This window comes from Vombatus ursinus, unplaced genomic scaffold (genome assembly GCF_900497805.2).
Source record: "Vombatus ursinus unplaced genomic scaffold, bare-nosed wombat genome assembly UNPS02001287.1, whole genome shotgun sequence".
NCBI classification, from domain to species: domain Eukaryota; kingdom Metazoa; phylum Chordata; class Mammalia; order Diprotodontia; family Vombatidae; genus Vombatus; species Vombatus ursinus.
Window position 1 is genome coordinate 1,352,542 of NW_020941065.1, and position 17,995 is coordinate 1,370,536.

General features: G+C 48.5%; 1 protein-coding gene across 4 annotated transcripts in view; it reads right to left on the reverse strand.

Moving 5' to 3' along the window:
- The window catches only part of SLC8B1 (solute carrier family 8 member B1), a 30,711-nt gene that overhangs the window by 6,268 nt on the left and 6,448 nt on the right, over positions 1 to 17,995 (reverse strand). The window contains exons 3-15 of one of the 4 annotated variants that reach the window (XR_003569133.1): positions 17,464 to 17,616; positions 17,153 to 17,205; positions 16,795 to 16,852; positions 15,766 to 15,871; positions 15,507 to 15,674; positions 15,273 to 15,380; positions 13,563 to 13,619; positions 11,604 to 11,734; positions 8,833 to 8,974; positions 3,945 to 4,066; positions 2,392 to 2,545; positions 679 to 752; positions 503 to 583 (exon numbers count right to left, since the gene is read on the reverse strand). Coding sequence is in view for 3 of the 4 variants with exons in the window: in XM_027862648.1 (XP_027718449.1) it covers positions 503 to 583; positions 2,392 to 2,545; positions 3,945 to 4,066; positions 8,833 to 8,974; positions 11,604 to 11,734; positions 13,563 to 13,619; positions 15,273 to 15,380; positions 15,507 to 15,674; positions 15,766 to 15,871; positions 16,795 to 16,852; positions 17,153 to 17,205; positions 17,464 to 17,616 (1,333 nt within the window). In the remaining variant the exon portion in view is untranslated. Of the gene's footprint in view, positions 1 to 502; positions 584 to 678; positions 753 to 2,391; positions 2,546 to 3,944; positions 4,067 to 8,832; positions 8,975 to 11,603; positions 11,735 to 13,562; positions 13,620 to 15,272; positions 15,381 to 15,506; positions 15,675 to 15,765; positions 15,872 to 16,794; positions 16,853 to 17,152; positions 17,206 to 17,463; positions 17,617 to 17,995 lie in introns of those variants that run through there. The other 3 variants (XM_027862653.1, XM_027862648.1, XM_027862666.1) reach the window with 3 other exon arrangements.

Sequence of the window (17,995 nt, forward strand, 5' to 3'; positions counted from 1 at the left end):
TATTACTGCTATGGCTGTTGCTACTACTACTACTGCTGCTGCTGCTATTACTACTACTACTACTACTCTCGCTACTACTACTGCTACTATTACTGCTATGGCTGTTGCTACTACTACTACTGCTGCTGCTGCTACTACTACTACTACTACTACTCCTCTCGCTACTACTACTGCTACTATTACTGCTATGGCTGTTGCTACTACTACTACTGCTGCTGCTGCTACTACTACTACTACTACTACTACTGCTAATGCTGCTGTTGCTGCTACTACTACTACTAATAATAATAATAATAACTAAAAAAATTATAATAATAATAACGGATGGTCTGAAAAGTCATTTCCAATCCCATTCTCTAAGAGTCTCTCCTGGGTCCGCAGGAAAGCTCATCCAGGAGACAGAAGGCAGAACAAGGAGCTGTCTCCTTCCCTTCCTCCCATCCCCATCCCAGGGCCTGTTACCACGGAGACTGAATGATGGGTACAGATGCTGAAAGGATACTGAAGATGATGCCCCCAAAGCAAGCCGAGAAGGCCATCCGTGGGTAGCCCTGGTGCGCCAGCGTGAGATCCGAGATGACATCTGCAAGAAAAGGAGAGAATGGTTCAAGATGGGGCCATGAACCCAAGCTCTCCATCCATCTATACCAGTCAAGTCAACAAGCGTTTATTAAGCACCTGCTGTAAGCCGGGCACTGCGTTAAGTGCTGCAGATCCAAAGGAAGGGTAAAAGAAGCCCGAGCTGCACTCTTCTGGAAGGACACAACGCAGAAACGTGAGCAGACACGTGATAAGTGGAGGGAATGAAACGGGCTAACAAATGGGATAACAGATGTAGAACTGGAAGGGATTCAGAGGCCATCCCGTCCAACCCCATCACTTTACAAATGAGGAAACTGAGGTGCAGAGAAATGAGACGACTTGCTTAGTTACACCGCTAGTAAATACCGGAGAGGCAAGATTTGAACCTGGGTCTTACGGGCTATGACTATGCCACACTGCCCCGAGTACAGGAGGGGGCATAGATTCAACAGCAAGATGAAGGTTGGAGGGGAGGGAAAGAGGAGATTAGGAGAGAATTCTCAGAGAACTGGGGCTACAAAGGACTGTAGGAACATTGGCTCAGAAGAGGCTTCCCAGAAGGGGCAGGAGAACCAAACCTCGAAGGAAGGCAAGGGCTCTAAGGGACAAAGGTGAGGAAGGAGGGGGTTCTTACACGGGAAGCAAAGGCTTGGAGATGGGAGATGGGACTGTCAAGTTCAGGGAACGAGTGGAAGAGTTTGATTAGAAAAAGCAGTTTAGGAAGAGGAGAAGAGTGAATAAACCTGGAGAAGGGGGTGGGAGCCATATTGGGAAGGACTTTAACTGCCAAGCCAAGGACTTTCTTTCATCTGAGAGGCCTCTGAGGGACCTCAGCTCGGCCAGCGTGCATCTGTGGGTACAAAGGCAGGATCTCACGGAATGAGCCATCTCCCAACCCTGGTGGTGTCAGAGAAGCTTGGTTCAAGTTCTTGGGTGGGACACAGCTCCCTGGGTCAACCAAAGCCTGGAGGGTGGCCTGTCTGGGGGAGGGGCACTGCTTTCCCGACAGACCCAGCGATCCTGCCCCAATGCTGTCTTGGGAAAACGTGGTGCCCGTAAACACAGTGACAACAGTGACGGAAGTGGGGGAAATGCTAAAGGGATCACACTGCATAATTAAAGAGGCCAACCTTGGTTCACAATGGAACGTACCTCCCTTCCTTAGGGGGTGGGGAAGAGAATGACCATTTATTAAGCTCCTGCTATGTGCCAGGCACTATGCTAAGTGCATTACAAATACTTTATTTGATCCTCATAACCACGCTGGGAGGTGGGTGCTGTTATTATCTTCATTTTAGAGATGGGGAAACTAGGGCAAACCCAGGTGAAGTGACTTGCCCAGAGTCATGCAACTAGATAGTGTCTCAAGCTGGATTTGAACTCAGATCTTCCTCACTCCAGGACCAGCTCTCTATCTACTGAGGCACCCAGCTAGCTCAGAAGTGGGAATATGAGGGGCTGCTAGGTGGCACAGTGGATAAAGCACCGGCCCTGGAGTCAGGAAGACCCGAGTTCAAATCCAGCCTCGGACACATAACACTCACTAGCTGTGTGACGCTGGGCAAGTCACTTAACCCCACTGCTTAGCAAAAAAGCAAGAAAAAAAAAAAGAAGAAGAAGAAGAAGTGGGAATATGAAAAATAACAGACACAAGGGAAGACTTATAGGAAATGATGCCACGTAAAGTAATCAGAAGCAGGAAAACACCCAGCGACTAGAATGATGTAGTGGAGACCATTAAACAAGTAAACAAAACAGAAAATGGAACATGAACTGTCTGAGGCCAGGCCTGCATGCGGACAGCCTTACCGCCAATGGTGTTCCCCCAGGCGAGCAGGGTCAGACCCAGGACCGTGTTGCTGAGCTGGAAGATGATGCCTAATGAGCGAAGGATGTTCACCACTTCAGTGGCAGCCGCGTTGATCCAAAGGGCGCTGACAAAGAAGCCCAGGAAGGCAAAGGTCTGGAGAGGGAGGAGGCAGTGGGGGGAGAGAGAGAGAGAGACAGAGAGAAGAGGAAAGGAGGGAGGGAAGGAGGGGAGGGAGGAGCGATGGAGAGAGAGATGGAGAGGGAGAGAGGGAGAGAGAGGAAGGAGAGAGAGAAAGAGAGACAGTGAGAGGAAGGGGGGAGAGACAGAGAGAGGGAGGAAGAAAAGAGATGGAGAGGGAGAGACAGACAGACAGAAAGAGAGAGGAAAGGGGAGAGAGAAAATTGAGAGAGGGAAGGAGATGGGGGGAGGCAGAAGGAAGGGAGGCAGAGGGGGAGAGTATACAAATGAAATCAAGTCAGTGGGGAGTGATGGAAAGGACACTGGATCGACTGTGTCTAAACCCTAATCTCCCTTTGCCATATATTACCCTCATGATTGTGCGCAAGTCACCTGTGCCTCAGTTTCCTCATCTGTAAAATGAGATAATGAGATCAGATCTGGATTTCTCACATCTTTTCTGTGCCCTTGGACCCCTTAGGTAACACTGGTGAAATGTAATGTTCTTTCTCGGAAATAATGTCTTAAAATGCAAAAAGTAAATTGAAATTCAAAGAATAACAAAGGAAACCAAGTAATGAAATACAGTTATCAAAATATTTTGTTAAAAAAACAAGTTCGTGGACCCCAGGTTAAGACCCGTGGAACGACTGCTCTCTGAGCTCCCGTCCAGCTCCCCACCCATGACTTTAGAGACATTCACTACCTCTGTGAGGCCGCTAGGGGGCGCAGTGATTAAAGCCCTGGATCTGGAGTCAGGAAGACGAGCTCAAATCCAGTCTGATACTTAATAGTTGTTTGGGCAAAGTCACTTAACCTCTGTCTGCCTCAGTTTTCTCATCTGCAAAGTGGGAATAATAATAGCACCTACCTCCCAGGATCATTGTGAGAGTCACATGAGATAAGCACAGTGCCTAGCACACAGCAGGCACTCAGTTAATGCTTGTTAGTTCCTTCTTACATTAAAAATGACATTAGTGACTCCATTTTGCCTTTATCTACCATTTTGTTAATTGTCAACTCCATATGAATCAGCTGATTTTGGTGACTTCACAAGACTACTCCCCTTGTCCCTCTCTCTCACCTGGATGTTTCCCAACCCTTCTACCGAGAAGAAACCAAGTGGCCTTAATCCTTACATCATGTTTATCACTCCCTCCAAATGTATATTAACTGTATTATAACCAGGGTTCAGAGTCCTTTGTGCTACTGAGAGCCTTTGGGCCCTATTTGTTTCTACAGTGACACGCCCTGAAAAATAAATCACTCGTCTGTATGATAGCCGGCTTCTTTATTTCATTTTAACACACTTCACCTTCCTGGGTCTCAATTCCGAGTAGCTGGTGCCAGTATGGGGGGAAAGGGGTCTTCTTACCCAATGAAACCTGGGAGGCTGATCGTTGGAGGTAGCAAAGAAGACAACAGAGGCAAGAAAGGTGCCCACCAGCACTGTGACCCCCCAGATGGGGAAGATGCCCTGGATCTCATAGAATCCATCTGCGGAGAGAGCGAGGAGAGAGAAGGGCACTCATAGGACAGATGCAGAGCGCACCTCTAAGCGAGAAAGGGAGCTCGCCCCCAGGAAGCCTTCCTGGAGCAAGCAGAGGACAGGGCACAGAATCTCTCCCTCCCCCCTGCTGGTCTACAATCTGACCCCTCCCTCTCCCCCTAACTCAAATTACAAAACAGTCCTGGGCCCGTATGCCTCTCACCCCAACTCTGAAAACATCCTCACCCTGCACCTGTAAACAATATAAATACCTTATGGACAGCCGTAAAACATCTGGCTTTAGTGATGGCAGAGTGAGTGGGTACAGAGCTGGGCTTAAGAATCAGGAGGGACCTGGTTTCCAATCAATCAATTCAACAAGTATTAATTAAGTCCCTACTAGTGTGCCAGGCACTGTACTGGGAGGAAATAAGCATTTATTAAATACCTACTGTATGCTGGGCACTGTGCTGGGAGGGAACACGCATTTATTGAACACTTACTGTATGCCAGGCACCATGATGGAAGGTAACAAGCATTTATTAAGCACCTACTATATGCCAGGCACTGTGCTGGGAGGGAATATTTACTAAGCACCTGCTATGTGCTAGGCACTGTGCTAAGCACTTCACAAGTATTCATTTGATCCTCACAACAACCTGGTGAGGTGGGTGCTACTGTGATCCCCATTTTACAGATGGGGAAACTGAGGCAAATGGTGGTTAAGTGACTTGCCCAGGGAAACACAGCTAGGCAGCGTCTGAGGTCACATTTGAACTCGGGTCTCCCTGACTTGAGGCCCAACGCTCTGTCTACTGAGCCACCTCGGATACCTGGTGCTTGTAGTCCCAGGCTTCCAGTCTGGAGAGGACGTCATTCTCTGAGCCTCCACCTTTACTGCCTGAGCTCAGGCAATGTCTATACAGAGCAACCTCTAACTGAAATTTAGCATGTCCTTCAATTATTTAAGGTAATTATCCTGAGAAGGGGCCCAGACTGGCTCACAAAAAAGGCTAGGAACCTCTGCCCTAGGCAATGGGGAGCCATTGAGGGCCTTAGAGCAGGGAAGTCTAGGCAGGATGGGATCAAAGAGGGAAGATGATCTGTGAAGCTCATCCAGGCAGGAGGTGATGGGGGCAGGCAGCCGGGAAAGTCAACCCCTTGCAGGCTCCTCCTTTAGAAGAGCCCTCCACGGGAGACTGGAAAGGAAAACCAGCGGGGCCTGCATGGGGCTGGGGCCCAGCACTCCCAGCTCTGTCCCACACTCGGGACTGCCCCTCCAACATCGGATCCGTGAAATCCTCCTGGGGCAGTCCCAGGGCATCGAAGGACCATCCGAGCTCACCTGCCCTTTTTCAGATGGTGGCACTGAGGCACAGACACCCAGGAGGAGTGATCTGTCCAAGGCCACGCAGGCTGTAAACAGCAGCACAGAATGTAAGCCCCCTGAGGGTAAGGACCTTCACTCTGTATCTGGGGCTAAGATCCCAGATTGAGGACAGAAAGAAGGGTCTTGGAGGGTCAGCTGGTCCAAACCCCCTCAGGTTCACAGAGGAAGGAACGGAGACTCAGAGAACAAAACTGAGCTGCCCAAGGTCACACAGGTAGGAAGTGATTCGAATCCAAATCCAGGGCTCTATCCACATCACCACCAAAGTCTTCTAACAGGCCTCCCTGCCTCCTCCAACCCACCCTCCCTCTACACAGCTGACACACAACGTAGGGTTGGCCATGACACTGCTCCTCCCCCTTCCACGGGAATCTATATACGCCAGTGGCTCCCTATTACCCCCAGGATCAAACAGAAAGCTTGTCATCTGCAGCTCTTTATAACCTGGGTCTTCCCACCTTTCCCATCTTCTGCTTACCCCCCTTCCCTCTATACCAGCCAGAGTAGTGGTACGTAGTACGGTACCAGCCATACTGCCACACCAGCCTGCTTGCTCTTCCTCATTGAACTCACCCTCTCCCATCTCCACACCTTTGCACAGGCTGTTCCCCCATGCCTGGAATACGTTCCCTTTTCACCTCTCCCTCTGAGTTCCTCTGGTTTCCTTCAAATATAAATCCACCTTCCCTTTCCGGTGTCACCAGCTGCTAGGCCCTTCCCTGATGAGACTGCCATCCATCTTCACTTGGTCCATAACTTGTACACCTTTCCTACCTTGGGGCAGCTAGGTGGGGCTGGAAGACTTGACTTCAAATCCAGCATCAGACACTTACTGGCTGTGGGACCCTGGCAAGTCATTTAATGTCTGTCAGACTCAGTTTCCTCAACTATAAAATGGGCATAATAACAGCACCTACCTCCTAGGGATGTTACAAGGATCAAATGAGATAATAATTATAAAGTGCTTAGCACGGTGCCTGACACATAGTAGGTGCTATAAAAATATACAGAGCAACTAAACAGTGCAGTAGTTAGAACATTGAGCCTAGAGTCAGGAAAGCCTGAGTTCAAATCCAGCCTCATACACTTACTAGCTGTGTGACCCAGGGCAAGTCACTTGACCCTGTTTGCCTCAGTTTCCTCATCTGTCAAATGAGTTGGAGAAGGAAATGGCAAACCACTCCAGTGTCTTTGCCAAAAAAAACCCGAAATGAGGTCATGAAGAGTTGGACAGGACTGAAACAACTGAGCAACAACAAATAAAAATATAAGGCATTATTATAATAATAATAATTATTATTATTAGCACCTACCTCCAGGATAACATGGGATAATATTTGTAAAGCGCTTTGCATAGTGCCTGGCACATAGTAGGTACTTAATAAGTACTTGCTTTTCTCCCCTTACTGTTAGAATGTAAGCCCACTGAGGGCCTTGGTATCCCTCTTACTTAAATATGTTTGTTGATTGATTGTCTAGTGATCTTTTTTCATACCAGTTCCTGCCTTCTATTATACTTATCTATGTTCCTGTTATGGCCAGAGCTCCTTTAGGGAAGGGTCTACCTCATTTCCATCTTTGTGCTCCCAGGGCTTGGCGCTTTTTTGGGTCCAGACTTGTGATTTAATTGGTATAGGGAACTTCTGGTGAGCAAACTCCCTCCACCAATGCAGGTCAATAGCTGTTCTACAACTGAAGAGTCTCAGAGAGCTGCCCGAGGCACTGATGGGTAAGTGACTGGTCTAGGGTCACACAGGCAGGTCTTATCATAGGCTCATAGACCTAGCCCCAGAAGGGACCTTGGAGGTCATTCAATACAACCCTCTCATTTTAAAGAGGAGAAAACCTTGTGGTTTTCCCCTTTTATTCTGATTCTTCTTTCACAACATGACTAACATGAAAATACATTTTTTTTACATTTTTAAAATTTATTTTTACTTTTCAGCATTCACTTCCATAAGCTTTTGAGTTTTAAATTTTCTCCCCTCTCCTCCCTGCTTCCCTTCCCAAGACGGCGTGCAACCTGATATAGTCTCTACATATACATTTCCTATTAAACATATTTTCACATTATTCATGTTGTAAAGAAGAATTAGAACCAGTAGGAGGAACCACAAGAAAAAGGAAACAAAACAAAACAGAAGAAAAAAAAGAGCAAATAGGATGCTTCAATCGGCATTCAAACTCCATAGTTCTTTCTCTGGATGTGGATAATATTTTCTATCATGAGACTTTTGGAGATGTCCTGGAAATGGGTTTAATATGATTGTACAAGTATAGCCTACATCAGATTGCGCGTTGTCTTGGGGAGGGAGCAGGTAAAAATTTAGAACTCAAAATCTTATAAAAGTGAATGTTGAAAACTAAAAATAGATCAATAAATATATTTAATTAAGTAATAAGAAAGAAAGAAAACCTGAATAGACATAACTTACTAAGGTGTCACACAGGCAATAAGGGGGAGAATTGGGATTCACACCCAGATACTTTGACTCCAGACCCACAAAAGTCCCCAAACAGGTCTCCCAGACTCCAGTCTTTCCCCTCTCCAGTCCAAGCATCTTCCTTGCCCAGGATCACAAAGCTCACAGTTGGCTGAGATAAGATTTGAACCTAGGTCTCCTGACTCTAAGGTCAACCTGTTCACTCTTTACAATGCCTTCTCCTGACTCTGAGGGCAGCTCTCTAACCACTATACCACACCACCATGTCCATAGGAGGTATTTCTAAAATACTTGTGGGGACAGCAAGGTGGAGCAGTGGATAGAACACCAGCCCTGGAGTCAGGAGGACCTGAGTTCAAATGCAGCCCCAAGACACCTACTAACTGTATGACTCTGGGCAAGTAACCTCAACGGACTCACAAAAAATTTAAAAAAAAAAAATTTAAAAATTTAAAAATAAAATAAAAATGCTTGTGGAATCAAATTGAAGTTAGGGGTCCAGAAAGGATTCCCAGCTGCAACCACTAAAAGATACCAGATTATATGGGACACAGTCAGCCCCGGAGAGAACCGGAGAAGGGTTCTATTTTCTGAAGACTGGTGTTTTCATGGGATGGTTGGAATGTAATCCTATCTGGAGGCAGAGGGATGAACCAATTGACCCTGAAAGGCCCTCTTCTCACTGAAGTTCCTCCTATAACCAAGGTCTCTGCCAGGAACCTGGTCTTGGAACATTAATGCAATAAGCATATATTAAGCACCTACTGTATGTACACCCTATGCTCACCTTCGTGATTAAATGAGACAATGTATATAAAGCATGTGTATTATGTTAGTTATTATCATTATCATCGTCAGTGTTTCATCATCGTTATAGCAGTTCAGGACAGCAGCCCCATTGGGACAGAGGACGGTGCACCAGTGGTTTGGGGGCACTCACACACTCCAGACTGCAGAGTCATTACACAGACCACGGGGCTGATCAACAGTTGGAGGCAGTTGAGGGGCCGTTTCCAGTTCCGATCGTCCTTGTCTAGGTCCACCAGAGGCACCGTGAGCAGCATCAGAAACTCCACTGGCATCTGGCCCCGGGATAGAGACGGGTCAGAAAACAAAGGCAGGGCAGGTCGCTGCTAGAGCTAAGAGCCGAGGAAACGGAAGGAGGATTGCCCAGCACGCGGGAGCAGGGAGGTGATATTTGCATGGCCTCTGTCCTGCTCGGCCCACATCTGGGTCTGTTCTGGGCTGATCAGGTTAGGGAAGATCTGGACCAGCTGGAGGTGTGCAGAGGAGGGCAGCCAGGACGGTGATGGAGCTGGTTCTCATACTGAATGGGGATCAGGTGAAAGCCTTGGAGATGCAGCCACCCGCCCTGGGCCTGGGATGCCCTTTCTCCCAGCTTCCATCAAGGCTCAGCTCAAACCCTTTCATCAGGCTGTCCAGCATCCTCCTCAGGGCCAGTGCCTCCCACTGAGAAGCCTTTCCATTTACACTCCATATACCTTGTACGTACATGATTATTTGCATATGGTCTGTTTTTGCCTTTCTTTGTGACCCCAGCACTTAGCACAGTGCCTCGCATGTAGCAGGCACTTAATAGATGCCTGTTGAGGCTGAGTGACTGAGGAAAAGGGGATTTGGGGGAAGGTGGGGGGAACATGAGAGGTGCCCTCAAGAGTCGAATTAGAATTATTCAACCGGACTAAGAGAATGCCCAGCATGCGTAATGACTGGCAAGCTGGCCTCAAAGACCTGGGTTCAAATCCCACCTCTGACAAATTCTGGCTGTGTGACCCTAGGTGAGCCCCTTAAGCTCTCAGGGCTCCCCGAGATTGGAAGGTGGAAGAGCAGGTGCTGACCTGCTAGAACTGAGAGCTTCCTATCCCACTGAAATCATCAGTCCATTCCTCCTTCCCAGTCTCCCTCTTGACCCCAGAGAACAGAACTAAAAACAGTGGGTAGAAACTGCAAAGAGACAGATTTTAGGTTTGAGATAAGGGGAAAACCTCCTAACAATGAAAGCAACCCCCCAAGCATTTATTAAGCACCTGCTGTATGTCAGTCGGTCATCAAGCATTTATTAAGCACCAGCTATGTGTCAGTCATCAAGCATTTATAAAGCACTTACTATGTGTCAACCACTGTGCTAGGCACTGGGGATACATAGAAAGGCTAAAACAAACAAACACAAAAAACCTAAACCCAGTCCTTGCTCTCAAAGAGCTCACAGTCTGAGTAGGGTTGTGTTAAGGTGCTGTGCTAGGTATTGGCAAGCCCCTTCACTGCTCTAAGTCGCAGTTTTCTCACCTGTAAAATGGGGATAAAACAGTACCTGTCTCCCAGGATCAAAGAGACGGCATATATAAAGGCACACTCAAACGTTAAAACACTCGACAAATGCTAGCCAGTATTAGCTATTACTATCATTTAGCACAAATCAATGGACCACAGGGTTAGTTAACACCATAGTATGGTCATCCCATAGTATGGTCCACAAGTCCAAAGGCCTCATGATGCAACACTGCCCCCCTCCAGAGACAGTGGATGGACTCGGGCCGTCAGACTGAAACAGAGTTTTTTCATTTTCTTTTTCTTGCCATTATTTTTTTCCAACATAGATAATAAGGAAATAGGTTTTGCATGACTTCACCTGTATAACTGATGTTATTTCTTGCCTTCTCAATGGCTAGAAGAAGAATAGGAAGGAGGGAGGGAATTTGGAACTCAAAATTTTTTTAAAGGATGTTAAAAATAAATATTTTAAAAAAATGTTAAACCAAGACTGGAGGGCATCCACTCCAACTCTCCCATTTTGCAGATGAGGAAACTGAGAAGCAAAGGACCTTGCTAAGTCATATATTCAACAGCAGAGCTGGGATTTGAACCAGGACCCAAAGCTCTAATCCAGACGGTTTTTTCCCCCCAATTATCATACACCATGGTATAGTATACTTAGAGACAGCCAAAACCATGCCCCAAGTATCCTTAGATTCCCCCTCCTCCAGCCATAAATCCAGTGGGTGGCACAGTGGATAGAGCTCTGGGCCTGGAATCAGAAAGACTCAAGTTCAAATCCTGCTTCAGACATATGACCTTGGACAAGTCACTTAACCCTATTTGCCTCAGTTTCCTCATCTGTCAAATGAGCTGGAGAAGGAAATGGTAAGCCACTCCAGTATCTCTGCCAAGAAAATCTCAAATGGGGTCACAAAGATTCGGACATGACTGAAAAATGACTGAACAATAAACATTTACAAACATACTACTGTGTGTAAAGTACTGAACCTACAGACATGTGTGCGACCCTAGACAAATGTTTCCGAGCCTTGGTTATCCCATCTGGACAATGGGCAGACAGCAATTTCTCCTGTCTTTATCTTGTTCGTACACAGGCATTTGTGTGTTGTTATTAGACTGTGAGTTCCTTTAGGGCAGGGCTTGTCTTTTTTGCCTTTCTTTGTCTCTCCAGTGCTTCGCATGGTGCCTGGGCACACAGTAGGAGCTAAATAAATGCTAATGCTCACTGACTCCCTCCCATGGTTATCACGAAGAAAATGCTAGGAAAACCCTCAAAGTCCTGTGTAATCACAAGATAATCAGCATTCCCTCCCCTCAGACTTGATACCTAGGAAAGAACTGCCAGGAGACCTCCCCCCCCCCCCCTCTCTACAAACCCCCCCCCCCCCCCCCACTCCCCAACTCCGCAAGTACCTTGAGGACTTTAATAAACTTCCAGTACCAGGATTTCCGCTTCCATGTCTGGCAGTCCAGGGGATTGAGGGACCGAGTCAGGATCCAAACTGTGGACTCCTCATCGTGCAGCTGGGGCCTGTACTCATCTGCTACAGAAAGTGGGGACCAGGTGAGACCTTGCCTATCCCATCTTGGGCCAGTCCGTTCTCTCCAAGATTGTCTTCCATTTACACTGGCTGCATCTTGTACGGACCTAGTTAGATACTGGTCTCCCCCATTAGCACATAAACTGTTTTTGCCTTTCCTTGTATCTCCAGTGCTCAGGCATAATAGGAGCTTACCAAGTGCATGTGGACTCATACACAATAGGAGCTTACTAAGTGCATATAGACTGACATACAATAGGAGCTTACTAAGTGCATGTGGACTGACAGCCCCTCAGCGTTCCTATCTGGGAACCTCCCCTGGGTCCTCAGCCTGTGACTTAATTCCTTCTAGAAGCCTCAATGGCTACTCTAAGCAGACGACTCCGTGGTGTGGTCCTGCAGTGAAAGGACTTGGGTTCGAACCTCAGTTGTGCTCCTTAACACCTATGTGACCTAACTCAAGTGATTTTTCTTCTCTGGGACTCTGCAAAATGGGGAATTGGACTAGACCCCCTTGGAGATCCCCCCAGCTCTAACTCTAAGATTCTCTTTATAGAGAGGGAACTTTTCACTGTTTCCAGTGAGAACTGTTTCTGATTCCTCTCAATGCTGTTCTCTCCACTTTACCCTGCCCAGAAGCCTTTGTCCAGAGTTGTCCCTCCATTACAGGACTGTCTAACTATATCCTCAGCATTTAGCACAGTCCCTGGTACATGGCCAACACTTAATAAATTTGGATTGGATTGGGCAGGGACTAACTTCATCTTTCTCTGTATCCCTAGTGCTTAGCACAGTGCCTTGCATATAGTAGGTGCTCAATACATGTTTGTTGACTTCTCTGGATCCCCAACCGTGCCTTGCAGTAGTAGGTGCTTAATAAACGTTGACTTCTCTGTATCCTCAGTGCTTAGCACAGTGCCTGATTCATAGTAGGTGCTTAATAAATGTTGACTTCTCTGTATCCTCAGTGCTTAGCACAGTGCCTGATTCATAGTAGGTGCTTAATAAATGTTGAGTTCTCTGTATCCCCAGTGCCTGGCACATAGTAGGTGCTTAATAAATGCTGACTTCTCTATATCCTCGGTGCTTAGCACAGTGCCTGATTCATAGTAGGTGTTTAATAAATGTTCACTGACTTCTCTGTACCCCCAGCATTTAGCACAGTGCCTGGCACATAGTAGGTGCTTAATAAATGTTAAATAACTGACAATCTCAGGGCATTTGCCCCACTCCTGCTGTTACTCAACCACAGCAGAGTGAGGCAGGGGAATGCCTGAACTGACCTGGTGACCTGTACCTACAACCTTGTGCTCTGTCCCCAAGTCTGTTTTTCACATGCATGTGACATATGATTGTTCTTCACCTCCTTCTACCCCACGCTCCCACCAAGGACAAAATGATGTCATAAAGTGTAAGCCCCTGGAGAGCAGGAGCTGTTTTACCTTCTCCCTATTCCCAGTGCCTAGCACAGTGCCTGACACATAGAGGCTTATCAATGGACTGATTACGGATTCACGGCCCTTCTAGAGAAAAAGCTCCCCTCTCTTGCCACAGCTCCTTCCAACTCGAGAGCACATTGTAACCCTCAAATTATTACCAAAAGAATCATCCACATAAAACGAGCAAAGACTTCAGAGTTTATCTAATCCAACCCACTGCTTTGACAGAAGAGGAAACTGAGGCCCACAGAGGTTAAGTGACTTAACTAAATGGCTGGGATTTGAACCCTGGTCCTGATTCCACATCTAGCATTCTTTCTACTGTACTACAAATATTGTTGCTGTTGTTATTTATTTGTTATTATGATCCATTATACCCCATCCAGACTTACCATAATCATAGCTGTTGGCCACGGAAGAGCTTCTATCCTCAGAGTCCACTGGCAGAACTGTAGAGGTGAGAGGGGAGAGGTCACTCACTCACACACCCATCTGCTCCTTCCAAGAGTCAGTAAAAGTTACCAAGCATCTGCTGTGACCACAGACAAAAAAGAGATAATGTCTCTGCCCTCTGGGAACTTCTGTCTAGTCTACCTGGGGAGATAAGACCCAGAAGAGAGATTAAGGACAAGGCTGGGCAAAGACGGAGAGGGGAAAGAGCCCAGGGCTGAGACTTACCAGAGGTAGGTTCTAATCCTACATCTGACATTCTTTAGCAGGTGACCTCCGGGGCAGGGCGGGGGGGGGGGGGGGGTTTGTCCAATGGGGGAAGGGGACAGTGCCCAGGGTCCCTCTGTCCCCATCCAAAATGTGGTAACTGGAGCATTAGGTCAAGCCTGGAAGGGTGGGGAGGAAGCAGTGGGATGGTCTAGCTCTGCATAAATCAGTTGTGATGGGCTCCTCAACACTTGAGGTCTTCCTCTAGTAGCCATGGCTCTTCAGGACAAGAGGAAATCATGGCACACTGGAGGGGGCACTTCATTTGGAGACTCAGGACCTGAGTTCAAAACCTAGCTCTGCTCCTTACTATCTGTGTCACCCTGGGAAAGTCATTTAACTTTTCTGGGCCTCAGTTTCCTCACCTGAAAAAATAAAGGGAAGGACTCAAAGAGCTCTAACACACCTTTCCAGCTCTACCTCTTTTATTTATTTATTTAAGGCAAGTGGGGTTAAGTGACTTGCCCAGGGTCACAAAGCTAGTAAGTGTCAAGTGTTTGGTCCGAGGCCGGATTTGAACTCAGGTACTCCTGACTTCAGGGCCGGTGCTCTATCCACTGCACCACCTAGCTGCCCCTCCAACTGTACCTCTAAGAATGACCATAGACAAGCTCCCTGCTCAGCCATGGGTTAGGTGGACTACTACATGCTCTCTTGGGGCCCTCCTAATTCTGAGGGGCTCTTTACATTCTCTCAGACTCAGTTTCCCCATCTGTAGGAGGAAACAATAATGGCATCTCCTGCACACAATTGTTTTGAGGATCAAATTGGGATAACAACTTTAGCTACTATGATTCTGTGACCTTGTGAGTGGAATGGCTTGGAAAAGGGGGAAGGGGATGGCTATTGGAGTAGTAAGAGGGAAATGAGGTAGTTAGAGCACTGGGCCAAGAGTCAGGAAGACCTGAGTTCAAATCCAGCCTCAGATACTTACTAGCTGTATGATTTTGAATAAGTCACTTAACCCTGTTTGCTTCAGTTTCCGCATCTATATAATGGGGACACACTGGAGAAAGAAATGGCAAACCACTATCTTTGCCAAGAAGGCCTCCAATAGGGTCATGAAGAGTCATACGTGACTGAAAAACAACTGAACAACATGCTTGTTGATTGATTGATTTCTACCACTTGGTGCTGGCTCTAAAGTCAACTCCCAGCTCCTCCACTTAGCACCGAGCACTTTGGGTGATACCTCTTGGGGTTTCAGGATGGCCTCTGAGGTTCTTATCATCTCACCTGCTGGAAGCAGGTATCTGAAGGCAAGGCTCAGAAGGAGCAGAGGATCAGGTCGAAGAGGCACAGGGAAGGAAGAGAGACAAGATCCTGGAACCCACTGCCTCCCACTCCTCAGGGCCGTGCCCTCCCCAGGGCAGGGGCCCCCTTACTTGGTGGGTCAGGTGAGGAGTGGGAGAGGACTGCCACAGAGTGCCGCCGATATATCCAGGTGGAGAGGACCACAGTAAACACGTAGAAGGCGTAGAAGCCCAGGTAACCTGTCAGCATGCAGAAAGAGAAGCCTGAGCTCTCAGCATCCCTCTGGATCCTCCCACCCGCACTGGTCCACTGTCAGCACCACCGAGATAGGAGCTGGGCCTCCGTTCCCCAGCCCACAGGCCCACCTAGGCTCCAGGCCAGAGTGACCTTGCCCATGTAGAGTGCAGTGAAGGTCAAGAAGATGGCCACCATGTAGAAAATGATGTCTCTGAAGAAGGGTCTGGAGGCTGCTGTGAAAGGCTGGATGATGGCAATGCCACCAGCTACCACCGTGGTGACCAGCACACCAGCACCTGAGGGGAACCAACATGGCGCCATCGGGTCAGGCTAGGCCGGAGCCCATCCGGAGCTCCTCCCAGCTGCCACCTACCCTCACTCCCATACCAAAGAGTGCTCCGATAGCCAGGCCAGCAGTCCGGGAATTGGAGAAGGCTACCAGTGCACTGAAGACATCGGGGGCACCATTGCCGAAGGCCAGGAAGGTGACACCATGGAGAGCACCAGGTCAAGGAGAGTCACTGCAGGGGCAGCAATGCCAACCCCTCCCAGACAGAATAATGCCCTGGGAGCTTCTCGCAGAGAAGCCCAGAATCCCATCTTCTCCATCTTCGGAGGCTCTGACCTGTTCTGAGGCCTTCTCTCTGACCAGCCCAGACTCCCAACCTTCCACATTCCTATCATCCCCTAGACCTTCCCAGACCCTCCCAGGCTCCTCAGCCTGCCCTCCATCTCCTGGGCCTTTTCTCTTTTCTCCCAGGTCATGCTCTAGAACCCTAATCTACTCCCCATGACCCTAGACTTCTCTCCCATCACTCAGACTTCTCCTCCCTATGACCTTACACTTCTCTCCTCCTCATGACGCCAAACCTTTCCTCCCCCATGACCCCAGACTTCTCTCTCCCAAACTTCTAGATATCTCCTCTCCATTCATCTTAACCTCCCCTCTATCTCCTTGGCTATTTCTCTATTCTTCTAGCCTCCTGTCTCTGAAGACCCCCCCCACTCCCCATTGCTCTAGCCTCCTCTTTATTCTCCCAACTTTCTCTGCAGCCTTCTCTTCCCTTCCCCCATCTCCTTAGCCTCATCCCTATTCCCCCAATCTTATCTCCATCCCTCCAGGCCCCTTCCCATTTTCAACCTTCTCTCCACTACCAAGGCCTCCCCATTTATTCCCCTGACCCCAACTCCTTTTCTTTTTTTTTCTTTTTCTTTTTTTTTTAGGCAATTGGGGTTAAGTGACTTGCCCAGGGTCACACAGCTAGTAAGTGTCAAGTGTTTGGTCTGAGGCTGAATTTGAACTCAGGTCCTCCTGACTTCAGGGCCGGTGCTCTACCCACTGCATCACCTAGCTGCCCCTACCCCAACTCCTTTTCTCCAGGGCATCCTCCCTAACTATATCACTGAAAAAGATACTGCCACATTATGGCTAAGCTTCAAGGTGATCGAGATCACTGACAGGTTGGGGCAAAAGCTGCGAGGAGAAAGGCCGACACTGGAGCCTCCCAGGGCAAGACCCCCATGGAGCGAACAGGCCTGTTTCTTCCAACTCACCATGCCCAGTGATGCTCATGGGCTCACTTGGGCATGAGCTGCCCCGCCACCCAGTGGATACAGGGGGCCCTAATAAGGCACCGACTCCCGGCCCAGCCTCCATCGCCTCCTCTGTAACCTGGGCATGACACCACACCCGGCTTCCTCCCACTCCAGGGGTGTAGATCCCCACCCCCACCCTCTGCCTCCCCATCCTAAGCCTGGGAAGGGTCAGACTTACAACTTCTCAGCTGTGACAGCAAGAAACAGGAAGAGATAAAACAGCCAGAGTACCTAATGAGGCCCAGGGATAGAGGGGAATTAGGGTTGGGGTGGGTGTACATCAAAGCCATTCGGAGTGGTGAGGGAGGGGCTCCCCTGCTTCAGCTAACCCCCCCAGACTGAAGGGCTCTGACACCTGGAAACCCACTAGACCCCAGGAGCTGAGGCGCATGTCTCCAGTCCCCCACCCTGCCCCGGCCCCTTGGGGCAGCCGTGTGGAGGATGAGGCGGGAGAGAGAGGCTGGCCTCCCGCCAAGGGCAAGGCCTCACATAGAGGATGACCGCCAAAGGCAAGAGGTCCGGGGAGAAGAGGCAGAAGATGCCTTCGAGGTAGTTGAGGTATCCACCATCGTTCCAGCAGTCTGGGTTGGTCTGGACAAAGACACAGCTCTCAGAATCATTCAGACTGCGCACCTTCCTACACTGGTGAGGGGAGACAGGCAGAAAAAGAGTCAGGGAAATCCACCCCAGCCTCTGGGGAGAAAGGAGCTAGAACCCGCCCACAAACAGAGCTGGCAATCGCCCTCCCCTACCTGGTCACCCCGGCTCCTCCCTGGACAAACCATCATTGTCCCAGCACACAGCATTCTACCTCTTCCTGCACCCTCCCCGACCCCGCACCTCGTCTGTAAAACTGGGGAGGTGGGGAGGCAACTGGTTTGGATGGACTCTGAGGCCCGTCCAGCTCCAATAATAATCATAGCAGCAGTAACAGTGGCAGCAGTAATAGTACTAATAACAATGATAATAGTAGTAGTAACAGTAATAATAATGGTAATAATAGGAATAAACAGTAATAATA